This window comes from Pleurodeles waltl, chromosome 3_1 (assembly GCF_031143425.1).
Source record: "Pleurodeles waltl isolate 20211129_DDA chromosome 3_1, aPleWal1.hap1.20221129, whole genome shotgun sequence".
NCBI lineage: Eukaryota > Metazoa > Chordata > Amphibia > Caudata > Salamandridae > Pleurodeles > Pleurodeles waltl.
In genome coordinates, this window is record NC_090440.1 from 280968689 (window position 1) to 280988622 (window position 19934).

Consider the following 19934-nt stretch of genomic DNA (forward strand, 5'->3'; position numbering starts at 1 on the left):
TTGGATCTGTTGGCAGTGGCTTGTACTTTTTCTCCACCCTTGGAGTTATGGCTCTGCCTTTAACTGGATCCTGAAATATTTGTTTTGAATGTCTTAGCATTCCTGGGAGCATGGGAAGGCTTTGGTACTGGCTATGGGTGGAGGATAGGGTGTTAAACAGAAAGTCATCCTCAATTGGTTCAGAATGTAAGGTGACGTTGTGAAATTCGGCTGCCCTTGCGACCACCTGTGTGTAGGATGTACTGTCCTCAGGTGGTGACGGTTTTGTAGGATAGGAGTCTGGGCTGTTGTCAGACACTGGAGCATCGTAAAGGTCCCATGCATCGGGATCATCCTGACTCATTGTAGTATGAGCTGGTGAGTGCATCAGTGGTGGAGTTGTTGCTGGTAATGCATGTATTGATGGTGGTGGAGACGGTGGTGGGGTTGTTTTCCTTGCCACTTTTGCCTGTGGTTGCTTGTCCTTTTGTTGAAAGGCAAGTTTCCTTTTTATTTTGATTGGGGGAAGAGTGGTTATCTTCCCTGTGTCCTCATGAATATGAAGCCTTCTTTGCGTGTAGTCAGGCTCCACAGCTTGAAGCTCCTCTCCAAATCTATGTAATTGGGAGGTTAATCCTTGTTCCTCTGTATAGGAACTAGTTTTCGGCTCCGAGGCTGGATGTTTCGGAACCGAAACCTTTTCGGAAGTCTTTTTAGGCTCCGAAGAAACCTTCTTTTTTTTCGGCGTGGTGTCTCGGTGCCGAAATTCTTCGGTGCCGCTGTCTCTGTGCCGAAGTTTCTCGGAGCCGCTGTCTCGGCTCCGAGGTTGCTGTGTGGCGGTATCTCGAACGGAGTCGGATGACTTCGACACCAGCATGCCCTTTTTCGGTGCCTTGGATCGGTTACCTAGTTTTCGGGTTAAGCCATGGCCTGTTGGCGGTGGCGTCCCCTGGGCTTTTGTGGACTTCTCGTGAGTCTTGATTTTCGACGTCTTACTCACGGTTTGGGGTGTTTCTTCGGCGTCGAGTTCTTCAGAATCCGACTCGTGGATGGAGAAAGCTTCTTCTTCCTCCTCGAAACGTTCTTGACCTGTCGGCGTGGATGCCATTTGTAGTCTTCTGGCTCTTCGGTCTCTCAGCGTCTTCCTCGACCGAAACGCTCAACAGGCTTCACAAGTATCCTCCTTGTGCTCGGGGGACAAGCACAAGTTACAGACCAGATGCTGATCCGTATACGGATACTTGTTATGGCATTTTGGGCAGAAGCGGAATGGGGTCCGTTCCATCAGCCTTGAAGTCGCACGTGGCCAGGCCGACCAGGCCCCGACGGGGGAATCGAAAAAACCCCGAAGGGCCACCGGAGCTCTTCAAAATTCAGTGTCGATTTGTTCTAACTAACCCGATACCGAACGCAAACAATACCGACGATTTTTTCCGAGATTCTAACTAACTTTCCGACCCGAAACATGGAGCGAAAAGGAACACGTCCGAACCCGATGGCGGAAAAAAAACAATCTAAGATAGAGTCGACGCCCATGCGCAATGGAGTCGAAATGGGAGGAGTCCCTCGGTCTCGTGACTCGAAAAGACTTCTTCGAAGAAAAACAACTTGTAACACTCCGAGCCCAACACCAGATGGCGGACTGTGCACAGCATGTGTATCTGCAGCTACACATGCCATCGAACATATATATATATATATATATATATATACACACATACACACACACACATATATATATATATATATACAAACATATAAAAACACTGTCTTCATCAGTCTCCAAAATTATTTTGAAAAAGTGGTTGTCAAAATATATTAAGACTTTCATCCACATCAAAGAGATGGATGCAACCGCTATTACATCTTATATTTCTACTTTCCTTCGGTATTAATTAAGGGAAAGATGTGAGCTCTAATCATAGTCCATACATTAACTTTTTTTTGCAACTTCCTTGTCAAAAGCTCAATGCGTTTCGGCCCCTTTACATACGGACCTCTTCAGGACTCATGGAGAGATAAAGACATCATAAGTCTGAGAACAATCCAAACTCGCGATCTCAATGTTATTATCTTTGTAGAAAATACGCGCATTGCCCGATGAGTCGGCCCTTCTACAGAGTTCCCCACGCTGTGATAGACAAATGCATCCTTGCAGCTTCCGTGAAAACCACAAAGGGCTGCTATTTCCACCTAATTCGTGCTTCTTCTCCTCAGTGTTGACATGGTCCGATTAGAGGAATTGCTTAACTTCAACATATTCCTAAAAGATGTCCTCCTGCATCGTGAGTGGCAGTCACGTTCTTGACGTGTGTACGGCGTCTCCTCAGCCAGGCTTTTGGAATGACGCACTGTTCCCATTAGGAACAGGGTTAGTACTGATTAGTATAAGGAGGGCCTTTGTCTGCCATGGCACAGTGGGGAAAGAATTATGTAGTGGAATGTTACCTAGAGCAAAATTGCCAATGGTCAACCTATTTGCAAGCATTTCATTGGAGCTCAAACCAAGGCCCCTGTATTCTCTTGATGAGCTTTCATGTTTATGTCTGCACGTGAAAAAAACGAAGAATATTTTGTAAAATAGCTGATTTTAATAAAGTTTGCATAAAAAAGTATTTTTTACCTTTGTCCGTTTAAATGACTTCACAGATCCATTTTGCACAGGTGTCACACTTTTACCAACATACAGCGGGTTATTAAACAAGGCTCGATCTGCAGCAGTAAACTGTAAAGACCAGTCCCAAACACTAGGGAATTTCAGGCCCTTTTCATCTCCAAGTTGGATATTTTTGCCAATGGCAAATTCCTGAAAGATACGCATTGGAGAAAAAAATTGCAAATTAAATCACATTTGTAAAATGTTAATGAACATGGATCTTTTTAAGTTTATATTGTCATGTTTATGCAGGTCAATGAAGGATGTATGCCGCTGAATGCATCATCATTTATTTAGAATATATTTGTGCTGATAACTAAACCGTTGAGTCAAAATGTTTTTAGTTGGCCTACTAAGATATATGATGCTATAGTTTGAGCAGAAAAGGACACATTTGTATTCAAAAGCCCAGTAGAACTTAACTGTACACCTGCAGATTTCATTGTGAATAGAAAAAGTAAAAACTAGAGTAAGGTGGACAGATGTCTATGATTAGAATACTTGTTTCAAATGTTTTAAGCAATTTAATTATTAGGCGACCTGTCTCAGGAAGGGCAGTAACATCAAGTTTGAACTTGCCAGGCTTTAGACAGGAAACCGGATGCCTAAAATTAATTCTCTATATTTAACCAATCTTCACCTGTTTTTGAGTTACTGATTAATAAAACACTTGAGGTTCTGGGTCACTTGTTAGAGTATGATATACTCTTTAATGGTCACTATTTGAGTTTACTATAACAAATAGGCTAATTAAAATATAAACAGAAATCAAAACGGTGATTTAAAGACATATTATAGTATTCCAATCAAACTCACTTATCTCTGTGAAGGACTGCATATTATTCATAAAACATGTATAGCAAAGAAGATAATTTAATACCACTCAATAGCAAAGGTACAAAATTCCCAAAACAGTACTGATTAAATACAATATGACGAAATGGTGTTCTTATTACAATCAGTTTTAGTCGTGCATTTACAGACACTTGTAATTAACATGATCTAAACTTCAGTGTGATGCGTAGAGTCAGTGACGCCTATCCATCCTATCAAGTAGGTAGGTACCCAGTGAGAGGATGTGTGTACGATCCAGGAAAAGTTCACAGAGAAAGGGGATAAGGAAAAAAAAAAAGAAAAACCTAACATGCTACATAAAGAACTCCAAAAAAGGAGATGTATGATTGCATCTTCATCTCACAGAAGAGAAGGAGTGTATTCAATAAACTAGGCTTCTCCAACGAATAGCTCTCCTGTGTGCAACCAAGCCCCCTAAATTAGCTTTTGCTTGGTTGAATTAATATGCATTGACCAAAATTCAATGGTGGGCATTTTAGACATAAATGTGTCTATTTTCAGATCTCATAATTTGTGATAGGTGGTACATGGGAGACATTACTAATATTATAAACTTGGTACCAGAGGCACTGTTGCTATGGGTGTTATGTTTTGCCCATGTAGAGAAATTCCAAATTGATAAAGCCTTTTTATATTATTTTGACAACCCTGGCTGATGCACTGAGGTGATCACTGCTAGTCTTCTTGTATATGGTGACCACTGGGGCAATCTTGTCTGGTACGTTTTCTAATACAACACTATTAATATTAGTAGCTCAGGATGATTTTCATTTAAAATAAGTAGCTCTTACTACTGAAAACCCCTGCAAAAAAAAAAAAAAAAAAAAAAAAAAAACAGCTTTGCATATAATCTTGACACATTAAATGCACCTCAGTGAGTATGTCACTGAGGCAATAAGTGCTTGTACTCATTCTTTAACCAATTTGATATTATTGATATTATATTTTACTAATGAGTGAAAAGCACTCTTTTGTTGGGAATGGTACAAAGGTTTTGAGATCATTTTGTAGGTTCCAATTGCCATTTATGCTCTTAACGCATACAGTGAAGATGTGATTGTAAGTAAGTTGGATAAAATATTCTATCAATTTGCTGTTCAAAGTATTAATCGACAAAAAACATTTGTGCGCTTTATAAAAATAAATGTGTGAATACTGCAAAATTTACAGATGAATCAGTCAATTAAAGTTGTGACATCAATAAATAATCGCAGTATGAAGTTAATTTTATCACAAAAATGTAAATTAATATTTGAATAAAATATCATGACAGATTGTCTTGTCGCGTGGGCTCTCATTATCCTAAATGAGACTACTGGATTTCTAGGCAGCAGGATCGATAACGGTGTAGGGGACTAAGTCTCACCCACGTGTAAAAGAACTCGGTCACCCTAAATCCGGTTTTTGCTCCGGCTAACTAGCAGTGCCTCATTTCTCCCACGGGGAAGAAATGATTAGGCAGCCGAGCGCATGACATCTTTGGAACTTCTCAGGGAAGTCGTGGTCACTCAGATCCAAACCAACTCTCTTATTTCCAATATGATCTCATATACAAATGACAAAGACAGTATAAGTTTTATATAATGTTTTAATAAAACGACTGTATTTTAGATATTAAGGCGTGAGCCGCAATAACCAGAACAATACAACACAGTAGGATTGAAATAGTCACCAGGAGAGTAAAACATAAGAACAAAGCTATCATATTGTCTAACAGTTTCTACTCTCCCTCTGCTTGTTCTATTTGGAGCACAGCATGTTAAGCTTCTAGCTTGCCTTTCAGAATCACTGTGGAGACATCAGCCCTCATACCTGAGCAAAGACCTGTGATCTTGGTTCAGCATCTGCAACGAGGCAGTCAGCGTCTAGTTGTGGTTCCCTGGTCGAAATCTCCCTCTTGCGTGTATTGGGACAAGGAAGTGATTTTATAACTAACATGTCATCGTGATCACAAAATGTCCCTACGCAGGAATGCCAAGTCTAAACACCTACCACGTCTATCGGCAATGTACCAGACTGTATCCTTGACTGAAGCACAGAGTAAATATGTTATGGAGAACTCCAGTGCTGAAGTAGGCAAAACAGTGTGATATGAATAAATAAAACAACACTGTAGAACTGGCTATTTGAAAAATAACAGTACGAAGCCTAATAAAAAGCATGTAGAGGAAAGTGCACAGAGGCTCTAAGCTGTCAGCAAATGAATAAAATATATTCAGGGTAAAGTGCACAAAGGCCTAAAGCCTAAAGCTAATGCGCAAAGAATACGTAAAACTAACCACACTACACCCTCCCTTTGTCGGTAGCAAGTGGTTCCAATAATATAAAAGGATGCCCCAAATATAAACAATATATAAAATCATATATTTCGACAAGGTGAGAAGACAACAAAGTCATAAATTTAGGAAACATGTGACCATAAAGCCAAATTCAATATAGTGTCAATTTCGTAGGAGAGAAAAAATCCAATCGTCAGACAGAAGCAACAGAACGCAGGAGTTCCTCCACTTCGATATATGTCAATATCGGAAGATCCACGCCACAAAGCACCATGGAGCAGGTGTGGTCCAAAGCCCCAAAACCATTCAGGGCGGCACCCCGTGCAGGGCCTATGAAAGAGACAATACCATCTTCCTCCAGGAAGGGAATCTCATAAACCGCCTCACGAAGCAAGCGCATCCGTAGTGCACAAGTCTGGGAATGAGCCCTAATCGGGAACATCAGCAGATCAGTATCGACCATTGGAGGGCGCTGCAGTGAGAGACAGAGAGCCAGTGCATGTTCAAACGAGCACCAAAGGCATCGAAACACGGGTTGCACACAATCCAAAACCGGTCTGAATGACAGAGACCAGTCACACTCCAAATGACCCTGAAGTGTCACTCCAAAATGCTGCATCATGCGTTCACGACACAGCTGCGCTGACGGGAGCCGCAATACATGATCTCGTCGTGACGGGACAGCCATTGTGAAAAAATAGCAACAGCAGCAAGACTCCAGCAAATAAAGCCAAAGTAATCGGGAAACCCCCAAAAATGCTTCCGAAAATAGAATGTATAGCCGAAGGTATGAAACCGAATATGGAAGAGAAGGTGTGAGCAAAACCAACACCAACGGCTTTGAAAAAATGTGCAATACCAGCAGTGCTGGATGCATTAAATATACGACCCACAAGTTCACCGAAGTGACTTGGAAAGTTAGTATTCAAAAGGGACTGTATCTCCGCCGATGACCTTGCCACCTGAAGTGCGTAGGTCTCGCTAGCAGATGTAAGGGCCACATGCTTTTGAAACAATAAAGCTTTTAGCCGACTCAACTTGTCGAAATTAACCTTGGAAGTAGCAATATGAGGCCAGATGTCCGCTACCTCCCTAATTTGAGTGGGGGGAAACAACACATTCCCGCAGCACGTAACGGCCTTGTTGACAACGACAACGTAAACTATTCCGGCACGCATGCCACAGCAGCGTTCGCTGTTAAGAACAATGTAACTGCCGTTAGAAAGCACCTGGAAAGTGTTCTTAATAACCGGGACTGGAACTCCCTTCAGATAACAAGCTAAGTTAGCAATCGAAGCGTTACACGCTCCGTGCAAGGACAGCTGTTTACAAACCATGGAATGGCTGACAGAAGCTTCGCATTCGCTGCCGCTAAGAAAAACCTCCCTCAAACCATTAACACATCTGTATTGAAAGGGAAGCTCCCACACCTCGTGTATGTAACTGTCTCCCAATAGTTCATATCTACCCACCGGAATGTGCTTCAAACAAGATGTAAATTGCAGAGTGGAGATAGGCAAATTAATAACCCCATGAATCAACCACTCAGCTGACGGAATCTCAGCCACCGTGAAAGGCAGTTTCTCCAATTTCTCAATATTCAACATAACATATGTCGCTTCCTTTTTAGCCATCAGTTGTTGTTGACGAGTCAAATTAAAGGAGATAAAGATCTCTCTGGCACGAATGTGCTGCCATGGAACGCGACCTGCCTTCAAGGTCTGAAGAGTCCAACCCAGCTGCATGATGGACCGCGTCTGACTCTGCCCATGATATAAAGAAGACATGTCCGATTTAATAATGTCAATGGCAGAGGAAACAATGCTGTCAATCGTGTAAACACGGTCAGAAAGGGTATGCATGCCATTATCAACAACAGACAAAGTCTGCATCAGGTTTTCCTGATCAATCAGCCTCAACCGGGCAGCAGCCTCTTCTTGTGAAAGCTTCCAAATCTCATTATAAACTTCGTATAAGAACCTTTTCTTCCGTGGTACTTTGGGACCTGACAAAAAATCTTGTAAATCAGTATCATTAGACAGTAACGTGAGATGTGACTTAACTGCATCCAGCGTGGATGACTTCAACCATTGCTGACAAAGCTTCCCCACGCTGTATGTAGTTATATCAGCATGTTCTGGTGAAATGTAACGAGGGTCTGCCCTACTAGTCCTGAACCCCCCTGAAGAGGTGACAAAACGTTGATGACACTTATTAGTGTCTACAGGCCATAATAACCACCCGCCCGGATGTATCGATGAAGTGTTAAGCGTACCATTCTGGACCCAATGTGTAAACTCACTAAAAGTAGCATTCACATAGTGCTGCCAGTTTTTTAATTTGGAAGGGACAGGTATACTAGGCAAATTCAACTCCCTAATTGTCGCCAAGCCCAAACAGCTAGTCTGTTGTACTGTGTCATTGAGGAAAATCATCTGCACAGGGATAATACATGCTCTAAATAACATGTCCCTGCCTTGCATCTGCCAATTTTTCGTACCCCAAACACTTTTCAAGTCAACAGTCTTAAACCAGTATTCATACCCCTCGACCGAAAGTTTAGATACAAACAAATTTGAATACAGTAATTTAGTATCGGTCAATAACATTTGCTTATTAGAATACGGTGCAACTATAAAATAGTAAGACTTAGCATTTCGTTGATCATGCCCAGAAAAATATGCACATTTATCATAATACGTTTTCGAACTCCCTTGTGGAGGAGTCGAGCAATGTTCCCATTGCACATAATTAAATATGGACTTAGGGCTACTAGCTTTATGAATAAAGTGGTGTCCATAATAGTTATAGCAAAACATGTCACCATGATTATCTCTAAACTGGTAAGCATCTTCATCATCATAGACAGTATAATATTGCAAATCTGTTAGCATAGAATCTACGGTCTTCACATCCCAATCATCAGAAACAATGCCAAGTATAACAATATCATTCATTGATAACTTGAGGACATACGGTATTTGAATCAATTCAGTGGGACCATATATATCAAACATTACTTTATCCGACACAATCCCATCCGGAATTGGTATTGCAGAAATGTTTACAGTGGACAAGTCTCTTCGAACCATATGAGACGAAAAATGCGGTTTTAACACAGTCTCCACGTGCTCAATGTCAGATCGATCAGGAAGAAAATGACCATGCATTATCAGAAAAAAAGTAACCACAAATCCCAACCATAATAAAAGAGTCATCACGGCCAAAAACAGCCACAAATAGTTCCAAGAAAAAACAAAATATGTGCGTTTAAGCCAACCCAGCATCCGTCGTGGACCGTGGACAGAAGACATCGAGGACGAGGAGCCGGACACATCATTATCAGCGTCGTTGAAGCAGCCAGAGGCAGTTCTAGCAAAAGGTGCAACTGTGAACAAAGAAGCAGATGGAGGCTCTCGCCTTGGCACGCTATAAACCACATATTCAGAAACATCAGTAGAACGTACAGCAACTTGATCAAAAGATTCCATATTAATCGTCGTCGGTGGAACAATCGCAAGATCATCCACCCTCCCCAAGCTCGGAGAGGAAACCGTGTCGGTGAAAATCACCGGCAGCGGGACTTCTTCCCCAGTAGTGAGAAGGATTCCGGAACTACTGGGTGTCCCTCTTGGTCTGCTGTGCAGAATCGGCCACATGTTGTAACTTGACATTATCAATGGAAACAAAGCGATTTCCTTTGGCCCCTTCGCAGCAGCGGTAAAATCACAGTTCTCGTGCCGCTTACCCCCAACACAGGGACAGGTGCCCGATAAGAAGGACCAAATTCTTTTTTTAACTGCGACCTTTTCACGCACTAGATCCCCAATCCTGGGTATCCAACCAGTAGGCGTTACTGGCTCATCCTTAATTCCTGAGGAGGCAGCACTGGCAGAAGAGTTATCTTCACGGAATTGTAAATCCTGTAAAACAGTGACACGATCATTTATGTCAAAGGGCGTATCTGCCGCCTCCACACCAGGACCATCTAGATCAGGAACATACATTCGTGTTACAAACAGGCACTCATATGAAGTACGACCCCCCAGTGACCTTCTAGGCAAGTTATTAAGTGCTCTCTGTACTCCATATAGGTGGGCTAGCCAACCACGACCCGTACCTATAACCCTGGCCGTTAAGGATTGCTTTAAATCACGATTTAAACGTTCCACGACAGAATTTCCCTTGGGATGAAATGGAGACGAGAATTGGAGTTGGACCCCCAACGAAGCCATGGTGTCCTGAATGAAAAGCCGCAACTGCAAATGTATCGACAAAGATGCGCAAATCTTTAATAACAGTTCGAGCGTCAGCCGAGCGTTGTGGCCATACCCACACAAATCTGGAGCACGAATCTACAGCAACCAATATATATTTGTATGCACTATCTGGTATCAGAGGACCACAATGATCCAAGTACACACACTGTAATGGTTTATTTGACATCAGAAGGGGCGTCTGCTGCGGGCGTCTAGCCGACAACGCTTTAATTTGTTGACAAACGTCACAACAAAGGACCTATTGCTTTGTCTCTTTATAGAGACCAGGCCACCAGTAACGAGCCTGTAAAAGTGAAATCGTGGCAGCCACACCAGCATGTGCAGAAGCCACCCCCTCATGTGCTGCAGAAATTAATCGAGGTCTTTCAATTTTATTTGGTATTTCACGTACACCAATGCCTGGAATTGTAACAGTAGCATTCAGCGCACCATTCAAGCAGTAACTATATTTAGAAGGAAATCCTTTAGGAAAGGGCGTGCCATCAGCCGTAGCCTTTATGGCAGCCGAAATTTCTGTGTCTGGTTTAGAACTCGAACGAGTCACTGCGGCCACTGCCGATTTCGCGGCTTCATCAGCCAAAGTATTCCCAGCAACGTGTATTCCAACGCGCTGGTGTCCAAGTGTATGCACAACATGGACGTTAGGAAGCGTTTCCTTCAGATCCGCAACCTTACCCCACAACATTTTATGTTTAATGGTGTTGCCTTTAGAATCCCTGAACCCATTCATCTTCCAATAGTGTAGATATTCATTGAAAGACTGTACACAGTAGTAGGAGTCACAGACCAGCAAGGTCAAAATCGCCGGATCCGCGTGCTCCAACGCTAACAATAGAGCTTTGAGCTCAGCCAGCTGTGCCGTGCAATCTCCCAAGGTTTTAGTATAAGTATGTCGGGGGCAGAACACTTCCCCCTCCATAGTGCCGCTCACCACCGCACATGCAGCAGAATACTGTTGTTTAGTCCCAATCGCTGGTTGCGCAGAGCCATCGGTATACATGACCACCTGATATTGGTCAATAGGCAACATACCAGCAGGAACAGGGTACTCCATCTCATATTGAAGAAATTCTTGAGTCTGCAGTTTAGGGTCAAATATGTAATCTACATCAGTGGCTGTCAAAGACGTAGCCCATTGTATCCATCGCGGGTGTAAAGCTTTCGAATTAGGAACACTCGCTTTCGTAACTGCCTCTAAGGCCGGAATCGGGGAAACGACAATGATGCGTTGGCCCTGGGCAAGCGGTCTTTCTTTAATAAAAGCCATCTGTACTGCAGTGAGTATTTTCTCAGTCTGTGCAAATCGTTGTTCTGCAGCAGAATACAAGTGAGACTTGTATGCAATCGGGACTGTCTCCCCCTCATTAAAGGTGACATACGTAAACCCAACAGCCCCAGGTATCACCCTGATGACTAAATGTGTCTTAATGTCCCATGTGTGTAAGTGTTTAACTGCTAAGAGATCAGTTTGTAACTCTCGTAGAATGTGTGTATGTTCAATCGTCCAAAATATACTCGAAAAATTTGGGCGAATCAACTCGTATAAAGGTTTTATACGCGTCGCATAATCAGGAATGTAAGTTCTGCCAAAATTCAGAAACCCCAACAATGACTGGAGCTTCCGAACCGTATTAGGAGGCTGCAATAAAGCACATTTCTCAAAAAAATGTGGCGCTAAGCTCTTGCCCTCACTCGACAACTCATATCCCAGGAAAATGACGCTGACTGAGGAAGGCAATCCTTGATTTCTAAAAATTAAACTTATAGCCAATATCAGCAAACCCCACAACAATGCGCGAAACACGCCTTAAATGTTGCAGAATCTCATCATCTGTCAGATATATGTCATCAACATATGATAACGCTTCAGGGTCGAACTCGTGCAGCATTTCAGTCACACGAGCCGAAAACAGTCCTGGGCTATTTTTATACCCCTGAGGCAAACTACAAAAAAAATTCTGAGAGCCAAACGCACTGAAACTGGTATAGTCCCGACTCTCGGGTGCTATATTTTGGCAGAAAAATCCATTCGAGATATCTAATGTTGTCTTGTACTTCTTACGTACGATATTATTCATAAGCGCTGCGCTATGTGAATTCTGTATTGCATATGTGCGTGTATGACTATTCAAATGTCTGTAATCCACCACTATCCTATATGAATGTTCCGGTTTAGCAACCGGAAATAAGGGATTATTCATCGGCGAGACACAGGGCTCAATTACACCCTGGTACTCCAATTGTGTAAGAATTTTCCTAACCGATGCCCTTGCTTCAAATTTAATAGGATACTGCGGTTGTGGCTGAGGTTCACCCTTTATTGGAATTACATGATAAGGTGATTGTCTATCCCACCCTACGTTATTTCTATACAGGGCGGGAGCCTGTGCCAGAGCCCATGATTTACTATAGAACTCCGCTAGTTCTCTCGGAACAAGTGGTGAGAAGGAAGGTGTAATAACCTCCTCCCCAACCGGGCAGTCGCGAACAAAGTCAGGTGGCCAATCCTGTTCGGCCAGCAGAACATCATATGATTTTACCACATGGTCCCAAAAAATGGCGTGCACAATACGGTCAATGTCCCCTTCCAATCGCAGAGTCACTTGATATACTCTATCAGGATCAGAGACTCGCATATCCGCCGTCTCGATTTGTATGAAGTCATCAGTTGCTTTCACCTCCAGATGCTCTAGAAGACTCCGGCGAACTATTGTGACCTCTGCCGCTTTCTAACAGTGCTAACGCCCATGTCTTGTTCGACAAGAGAACTCTCTTCTTGAGCGGCATGTCTAACTGAGACTGCTGCCACTTTCTTCTTTTTAAATTGCTGTTTTTGTTGCAGCGGTTTCTCTTCTTGTTTAATAGAAACCTCCGCCGAGCGTTGTGAATCCTGTCTCGGTTTCACGTACTCCGTCCTCCGCTCTGACCGCCCACCTCTCTCACTTCTCTTTTCCGAGGAGTCCTGAAAGGAACGAGATTGGCGTGTATCAGTATATTGATATCCATCAGGCGTCTTCAAAGTATCCATATTCCTGAGATTATACTTATTCTGTGGGGTCTTCGGTTGCGGAGACTGCCCACCATCTTTTTTAGGTGTTTGCTGTTTCTTTTCCCAGCGCTTTTTCGAACCCTCAGGTTGTTGCTGTTTAGCATTATCTTTATTATTTTTACCCTGTAACTGGGGTTTCTGTGGTCTAGCCCCTAGGCTATCTCGACCAATACTAGAATATGTTTCCGCTATTATTCTCGGAAGTTCCCGCTCCTGATTAAGCAGCGGAACATCCCGAAGACGCATTCGCACTGCTAGTGCTACTGCCTCTCCTTTGAGATTACTCAAAATTATAGAAGAAACTGTGGCAAAATTGCCCAGCAACTGCATGCCCAAATCTAAGGCAGGGGCAGCCCCATATTCATCTTGAATCTGTTTAAGCACGTCCGGTAAATTAGCTAATGTCGGTGTACCGTGTGCCGTAGTGTAGAGCGCGGCAAACACCGTGCCCCAGGTATTACAAAGGTCCACCGGAGGAACCATCCCATACGGCAAACACATCGTAAAAATTCTATGTTTATCCTGAGGTCCCGTATGGGGAAATACTGCTTCCAGCGTATTAATTTTTTGCGCCAGCCAAAATGGAGTCTCCTCTCGTTTAGCCGGTACCTTACCCATAACTGAGTGTACAGTGGCCGGATTAATACTCTGAACCACTGCCTGTGGGTGCGCCGGAGCAGCACGCGCTGCGTTTGTATTTAGTGTCTGCATGACAAACTGAACTAATCGTCTATATGTAGCCGTTAAGTCTGTATATAAACGATGAACTTCAACCACTGCCAATTGAGCAACCGCAGGATGAGGTGTATATGTAGCCAATAAAGGCCAGGTAGGACCATCATTACTCAGTGGACCTAACCTAACTTGTGCAACTGTGTGTGGGAGGGCGCCATCAAGCCAATTATGGTGTTCTTGATAAGATAGAGGTATCTCTAAGTAAGCGTAAGCCCTGTATTGTCCAGGGACATTCGCAACAGTATATTCCTGAAAAGTATTTGTACCCCCATCCACTGCTGGAAATCCGACCCAAGAATAAAAAAGTTCCGTTCTATAGGCTGCATGGGCGTCCACCACAAAAGTGACTGGACCCCCCTGGACCGTCAGTCCATGTGCTAACAGATGTCCTGTGAGCGGTTGACGCATATTGATTGCTATATTCACTACATTAGGATTCGCCATTTATAAAAAATAGCTCTAGGTCAGAGAAGGCACACCAATATCGGGGTTTTCCTGTTAAAGTTCAAGCTTGAACAACCAACCACTAAGCAATAGGAAGCACTTATCCCGTGGCAGCGGAAACCCTCAGCCCCACGGACGTCTCCGTATACGGAACCGAGGAGTCAAAATATATATGAGACCAAGAGAGTCAGTCGGATCTAAACATTAGAGCCAGACCAAACGTTGGCGGCGCCATGTCGCGTGGGCTCTCATTATCCTAAATGAGACTACTGGATTTCTAGGCAGCAGGATCGATAACGGTGTGGGGGACTGAGTCTGACCCACGTGTAAAAGAACTCGGTCACCCTAAATCCGGTTTTTGCTCCGGCTAACTAGCAGTGCCTCATTTCTCCCACGGGGAAGAAATGATTAGGCAGCCGAGCACATGACATCTTTGGAACTTCTCAGGGAAGTCGTGGTCACTCAGATCCAAACCAATTCTCTTATTTCCAATATGATCTCATATACAAATGACAAAGACAGTATATGTTTTATATAATGTTTTAATAAAACGACTGCATTTTAGATATTAAGGCGTGAGCCGCAATAACCAGAACAATACAACACAGTAGGATTGAAATAGTCACCAGGAGAGTAAAACATAAGAACAAAGCTATCATATTGTCTAACAGTTTCTACTCTCCCTCTGCTTGTTCGATTTGGAGCACAGCATGTTAAGCTTCTAGCTTGCCTTTCAGAATCACTGTGGAGACATCAGCCCTCATACCTGAGCAAAGACCTGTGATCTTGGTTCAGCATCTGCAACGAGGCAGTCAGCGTCTAGTTGTGGTTCCCTGGTCGGAATCTCCCTCTTGCGTGTATTGGGACAAGGAAGTGATTTTATAACTAACATGTCATTGTGATCACAAAATGTCCCTACGCAGGAATGCCAAGTCTAAACACCTACCACGTCTATCGGCAATGTACCAGACTGTATCCTTGACTGAAGCACAGAGTAAATATGTTATGGAGAGCTCCAGTGCTGAAGTAGGCAAAACAGTGTGATATGAATAAATAAAACAACACCGTAGAACTGGCTATTTAAAAAATAACAGTACGAAGCCTAATAAAAAGCATGTAGAGCAAAGTGCACAGAGGCTCTAAGCTGTCAGCAAATGAATAAAATATATTCAGGGCAAAGTGCACAAAGGCCTAAAGCCTGAAGCTAATGCGCAAAGAATACGTAAAACTAACCACACTACAGTCTCTATGTATCAAGAATGAGCCAACTGAAATTTACTGAAGTGTATAGAATTTGGATAAGTCATGGTGATCTGCAGATGAAGGACTGAGTGGATGAGCGTCAGCTGAGCTCCTGCTTCCTTAACAAATACATAGAAGATTTTCTCACAGAGCAACTATCATCAAACTCAGACCCTTCTAACAGTGAAGATGTTTTTGAATAAACACGTACTTGGAAGAAATAATTTTTTGATTTTGGACCATACAGCCCACTCCCCAGAGCAAACAATAACGAGGAAGAGACTGCTTTTCATGTTGCTCATGAGAATAGAGGTATGTGTTTTGTCATGAGTGTTAGATAAAATAAAAAGTCCTTTTCATGCCTTCTGGGAAAGGTGTTTATGCCCTTAGATAAGTTATACATGAATAGAGAGTAGAAACACAGGGACTGGATCTTTTTTGTGTAAGTTTTAAAAAAAATATTTTACTCCAATTGTGTACCAAACATACAAAGCATATTTCTTATTCCTTGGCTTGGCCTCATATACAGACGCATAATGCATAAAGAGCAATACAGATTTAAGGGCTAAAGTGCTGTTGATCATTCCTTCTGGCAGTCGATTCAGCATTTGGAGGTGACATCATGGGTTGCCTCTACAACCTTAGGCATACAATGTGATAACTGAAGAGCAAAGATTTGATCTGCAACATTACCACGGTTTTAATAATAACTGTAGTCTCTTTAGCATATATGTGAGGTGGCTCTTTGCTTGGTAGAGTCCACAGACAGTTCCCCCTAATTAGATAATATTGCTCCAAGGAGCACTCACTCATCCAGTGCTGTATCATCATCATCATCTACTGCAGTCGCTGTAGCTAAATATGCTTAATACGGGCTCCTGATATCTTTCGGGTGGCTACACACCAGCAATAGCTCATGGTATATGTCTGACTGTATGTTACAGGATGCCTTACCTCTGAGCCATTCGATCAAAGCGGAGGAGTGGACTACAAGCCCAACTGAGGGCCATCTGGCATTTAGATAACAGTAGGCCAATCACTATTAGGAGTCACACAGCTGCCTGCACCCCTCTATCATAGCCTAGAAGGGCTATCAAAGCATCTAATACCAGCGGCTCTCCGGTAATAGTTACAAGTTCTTTAAAGACAGCTTGCCAGAAGCTCTGCACTCCAGGACAATACCAAACAAGATATGCAAATCCACCCTCCTCCTCGCCACAGCATTGGCATTTGGCATCATCACGCAGGTCATACTGAAACAGTCGCACCAATGTATAATATACCCTATTAACGTATTTAAAGTGTAAGAGTTTATGCCTATTATTCAATGAAATTGTTTCGATCACTGTGCAACAATACTTCCCTTGCTGATCAATTATAGTGAGCCCAAGGTCCCTCTGCCAGTCGAGTCTAACCTGCGGGATTCCCCAGATTCACAGGTCTGTGCACCTCTTGTGCATACACATAGAATATAGACACCAGTCGACAGGGCGTGCTGGCCTGTAGCAGGAGATTAATGCTGGCATCTGAGGGGGTTCAAGTATGTCCTCCCCCAATAAGTACAGTAACTCATGGTGTGCTCCATAGTTATACAATTGTGTTAAGACAGTGGGTCTGTCACATAGCTCACAAATCGCATTCCAGATGCTCATGGATCCCTTGCTAAAGAAATCTCCCATGGTCAGTATATTCAGCTCACGAAGCAAACATCATTCCTGCCCTGGGAAGGAACCATAGACACCAGTTCAGTGGTACTAAGGGAGAGTATAGCCATGAAAGGTCTGTTGCTCCAGGAGGTGCTACCAGGAGCAAATCGTCGAGTTCATTGAATCAAGGACATTATAGCCCCTCACCGGTTTTCCAAACAGTGCCTGAGGCAGTGGTAGCGGTGCTGTAGTATCCCTTTCTAACCAACGATGTGGAAGGTCCGGGGGTCCATGTATCCAGTAATGTGCAAAGGAGCACTGTGCCGTCCCATACTATGTTTTTAGATACAGGGCATCTAGTCCCCTATATCTTGCAGTAATGTTAAGGTCTCCCAGTGCACCCTGGATTGTTTGCCCGCCCACTCTAGCTCGGTCATAAGGGCTCGGAGACCAACAAAAAAACAACTGAGGGAGCAAGATTGGTATATTTGTCAAGAGAAATAAAAATCTAGACAGCACTACCATTTTCATGATGGCTATTCGTCTGGCTAGGGATAGAAGTAGCTTGATCCAGCAGTCTATTGCTTCCAAAAGTTTCTACGTGCCCCTACCATAATTGTCCTGTATCACATTGTAATGGGTGAGTCGACTGCATAAGTGGAAATATATGGATTTATCCCAGTTTATGCATAGCCCTGATTGTTTGCCAAACAGCACCACCTCTCGCAACACTGGCGTCAGGTTGCGCTCCGGATCACACGCAGAGTAAGGTGTCATCTGCAAAGGCTAAAATGATTAGGTTGTAATTCAGGAACCTCAAGCCCTGAGGTGTGCGATATTCCCTGAGAGCAGCCAGAAGTTTACCTAACAATGGGGAAAGGGGGAAGCCCTGTCTTGTGACTCTTGCAATGTCAATGGGTGCTGTGACAAATCCATTCACCCAGTTGCGAACGGAGGGTCGATCATAGAGTACTCTGACCAACTGGAGGAAGACGTCATCCGCCCAATACGCAGTACGCAGTAGGACCGCCAACATGAAGCCCCATTCAACCGAATCAAACGCTTTCTCTGCATTGAGGAAAACAGCAGTGGCTCACACCGCAGGGTCTAGTTGTTGCATCACCCCAAACAACGTTCTGAGACTGAATGCTCAACTGCGACCTGGAACGAACCAATCTGCTCTGGGCCCACAACACCTAGAAGCATTTTTGTTGCATTTAAGATGCAGGGTTTCCTTTAAGGAACCTCGGGGACACTCAAATAGAATGTGTATGGATGAAAGGATTGTAGAAGGTTGACATTCGGGCAGCGGTTGAGCTTGACGGCAGACACTAAGCTGGGTGTCTCACAGAGTGGAATAAGTTTTTTATGAAATTCCCTGTTGTCTTTGAATTGGATTATACCACAGAATTGGCGACGAGCATCGTACGAATCCACACGTATTTGGAGGACAATTCGTAAATTTTCCACTGTGTTGAGGCTGTTTTAGTTGCTGTTTCCGTCCCAGAAAATTCCAGGAGGAGGACTGAAGCAATATTAAGAGTCTTCGTACTGAACATCCTTGAGAAAGTATTTCTTTTTGTATTTATTTATTACACCCTGAATCTTCGTCACACCGAGTCTTCTTCACTGCATAGCAACGATTGCCGCACAGCCGCAACAGCTCCCTGCTGTTGTTCGCGAGCGTAATTTAAAACACGCTCACCTCATCCTCGCATTTAGGATTAGCGCGTTTCGCGTTCACCGCATTCTCGTGCATAGGATTAGCGTGTTTCCTGTTGCTCACGAGCGTACATTGGAAGACGCTCGTTTTCTTGCACTTAGGATTTAACAAGCACTTGTCCTTCTGTTCGGGAGCGGATAGTTAGAGACGTTTTTACTTCCACCGTGCTCCATTTAAGTGTGTAATCGAAGTGAAATCAAACAGAGTATACTTGTACACGTAAAATACAACACTTAAAGTGAAACAAAGTATACTTTACCATTATTTACCTATTCTATATAACAATATTGGTTGAGTTTGGCAGACTCTGCTCCTTGTATTATTGGTCCAGAAGTGCCATTTCGTTTCCTATTTCAAAGGAAGGAAGTCTTGGAATTTTATATTTACTTCCTGCTCCTTCCTTTACTTTTAAGCGACTTACTTAAGAGGAAGGTGTTAGAGAGAGGAGAAGAAGATGCAGTTTGAGCCACCAACGAAATTTCTGCAAGTTAAAGGGGACCCACCTATACCGTGGTCCAGATGGAAAGAGGACATTTTGACTTACTTGAAAGCCATTGAGGAAGATGGCATGTCTCAGGAAAGAAAGACAAATATTTTATTACACTGTTTGGGCTCTGAAGGGCAACTCATTTATAGGACCCTCCCGCAAGGAGTTTTTCAAGATGATGAAATTGACGTATTTTCAGGAAGCCTTGAATAAACTAGAGACCAGATTCAAACCGACTACAAGCATAGCTTTAAACAGGTTCAAGTTTTATACCAGAAGCCAACAACTGGATGAGACATTCGACGTGTTTTTGACAGGGTTACGTGGCTTATTCATGCACTGCAATTTTGGGCCTATTTCAGATGAAACGATTAGAGATGAGATTATTGTTCATGTCCAAGAACAATTGTGGGTCATGGGCGATCTGAAGTTACAGGATGTGATCAATACCGCCAAGGCGTTGGAATAATCAGAAAAATGGATGAAGTCAGTGCAGGAGACTGAGAAGAATAAGTTGATGGACATGGAAGTAGTTGGAGCTATTGGTAGTGGGGGATTT

General features: G+C 43.2%; 1 protein-coding gene across 1 annotated transcript in view; it reads right to left on the bottom strand.

Annotated features, from left to right (window-relative positions):
* MTMR10 (myotubularin related protein 10) overlaps positions 1-19934 on the bottom strand; it is a 300662-nt gene that overhangs the window by 67800 nt on the left and 212928 nt on the right. The window contains exon 15 of the mRNA XM_069222394.1: positions 2603-2785. Coding sequence (XP_069078495.1) covers positions 2603-2785 — 183 coding nt within the window. The remainder of the gene's footprint in view (positions 1-2602; positions 2786-19934) is intronic.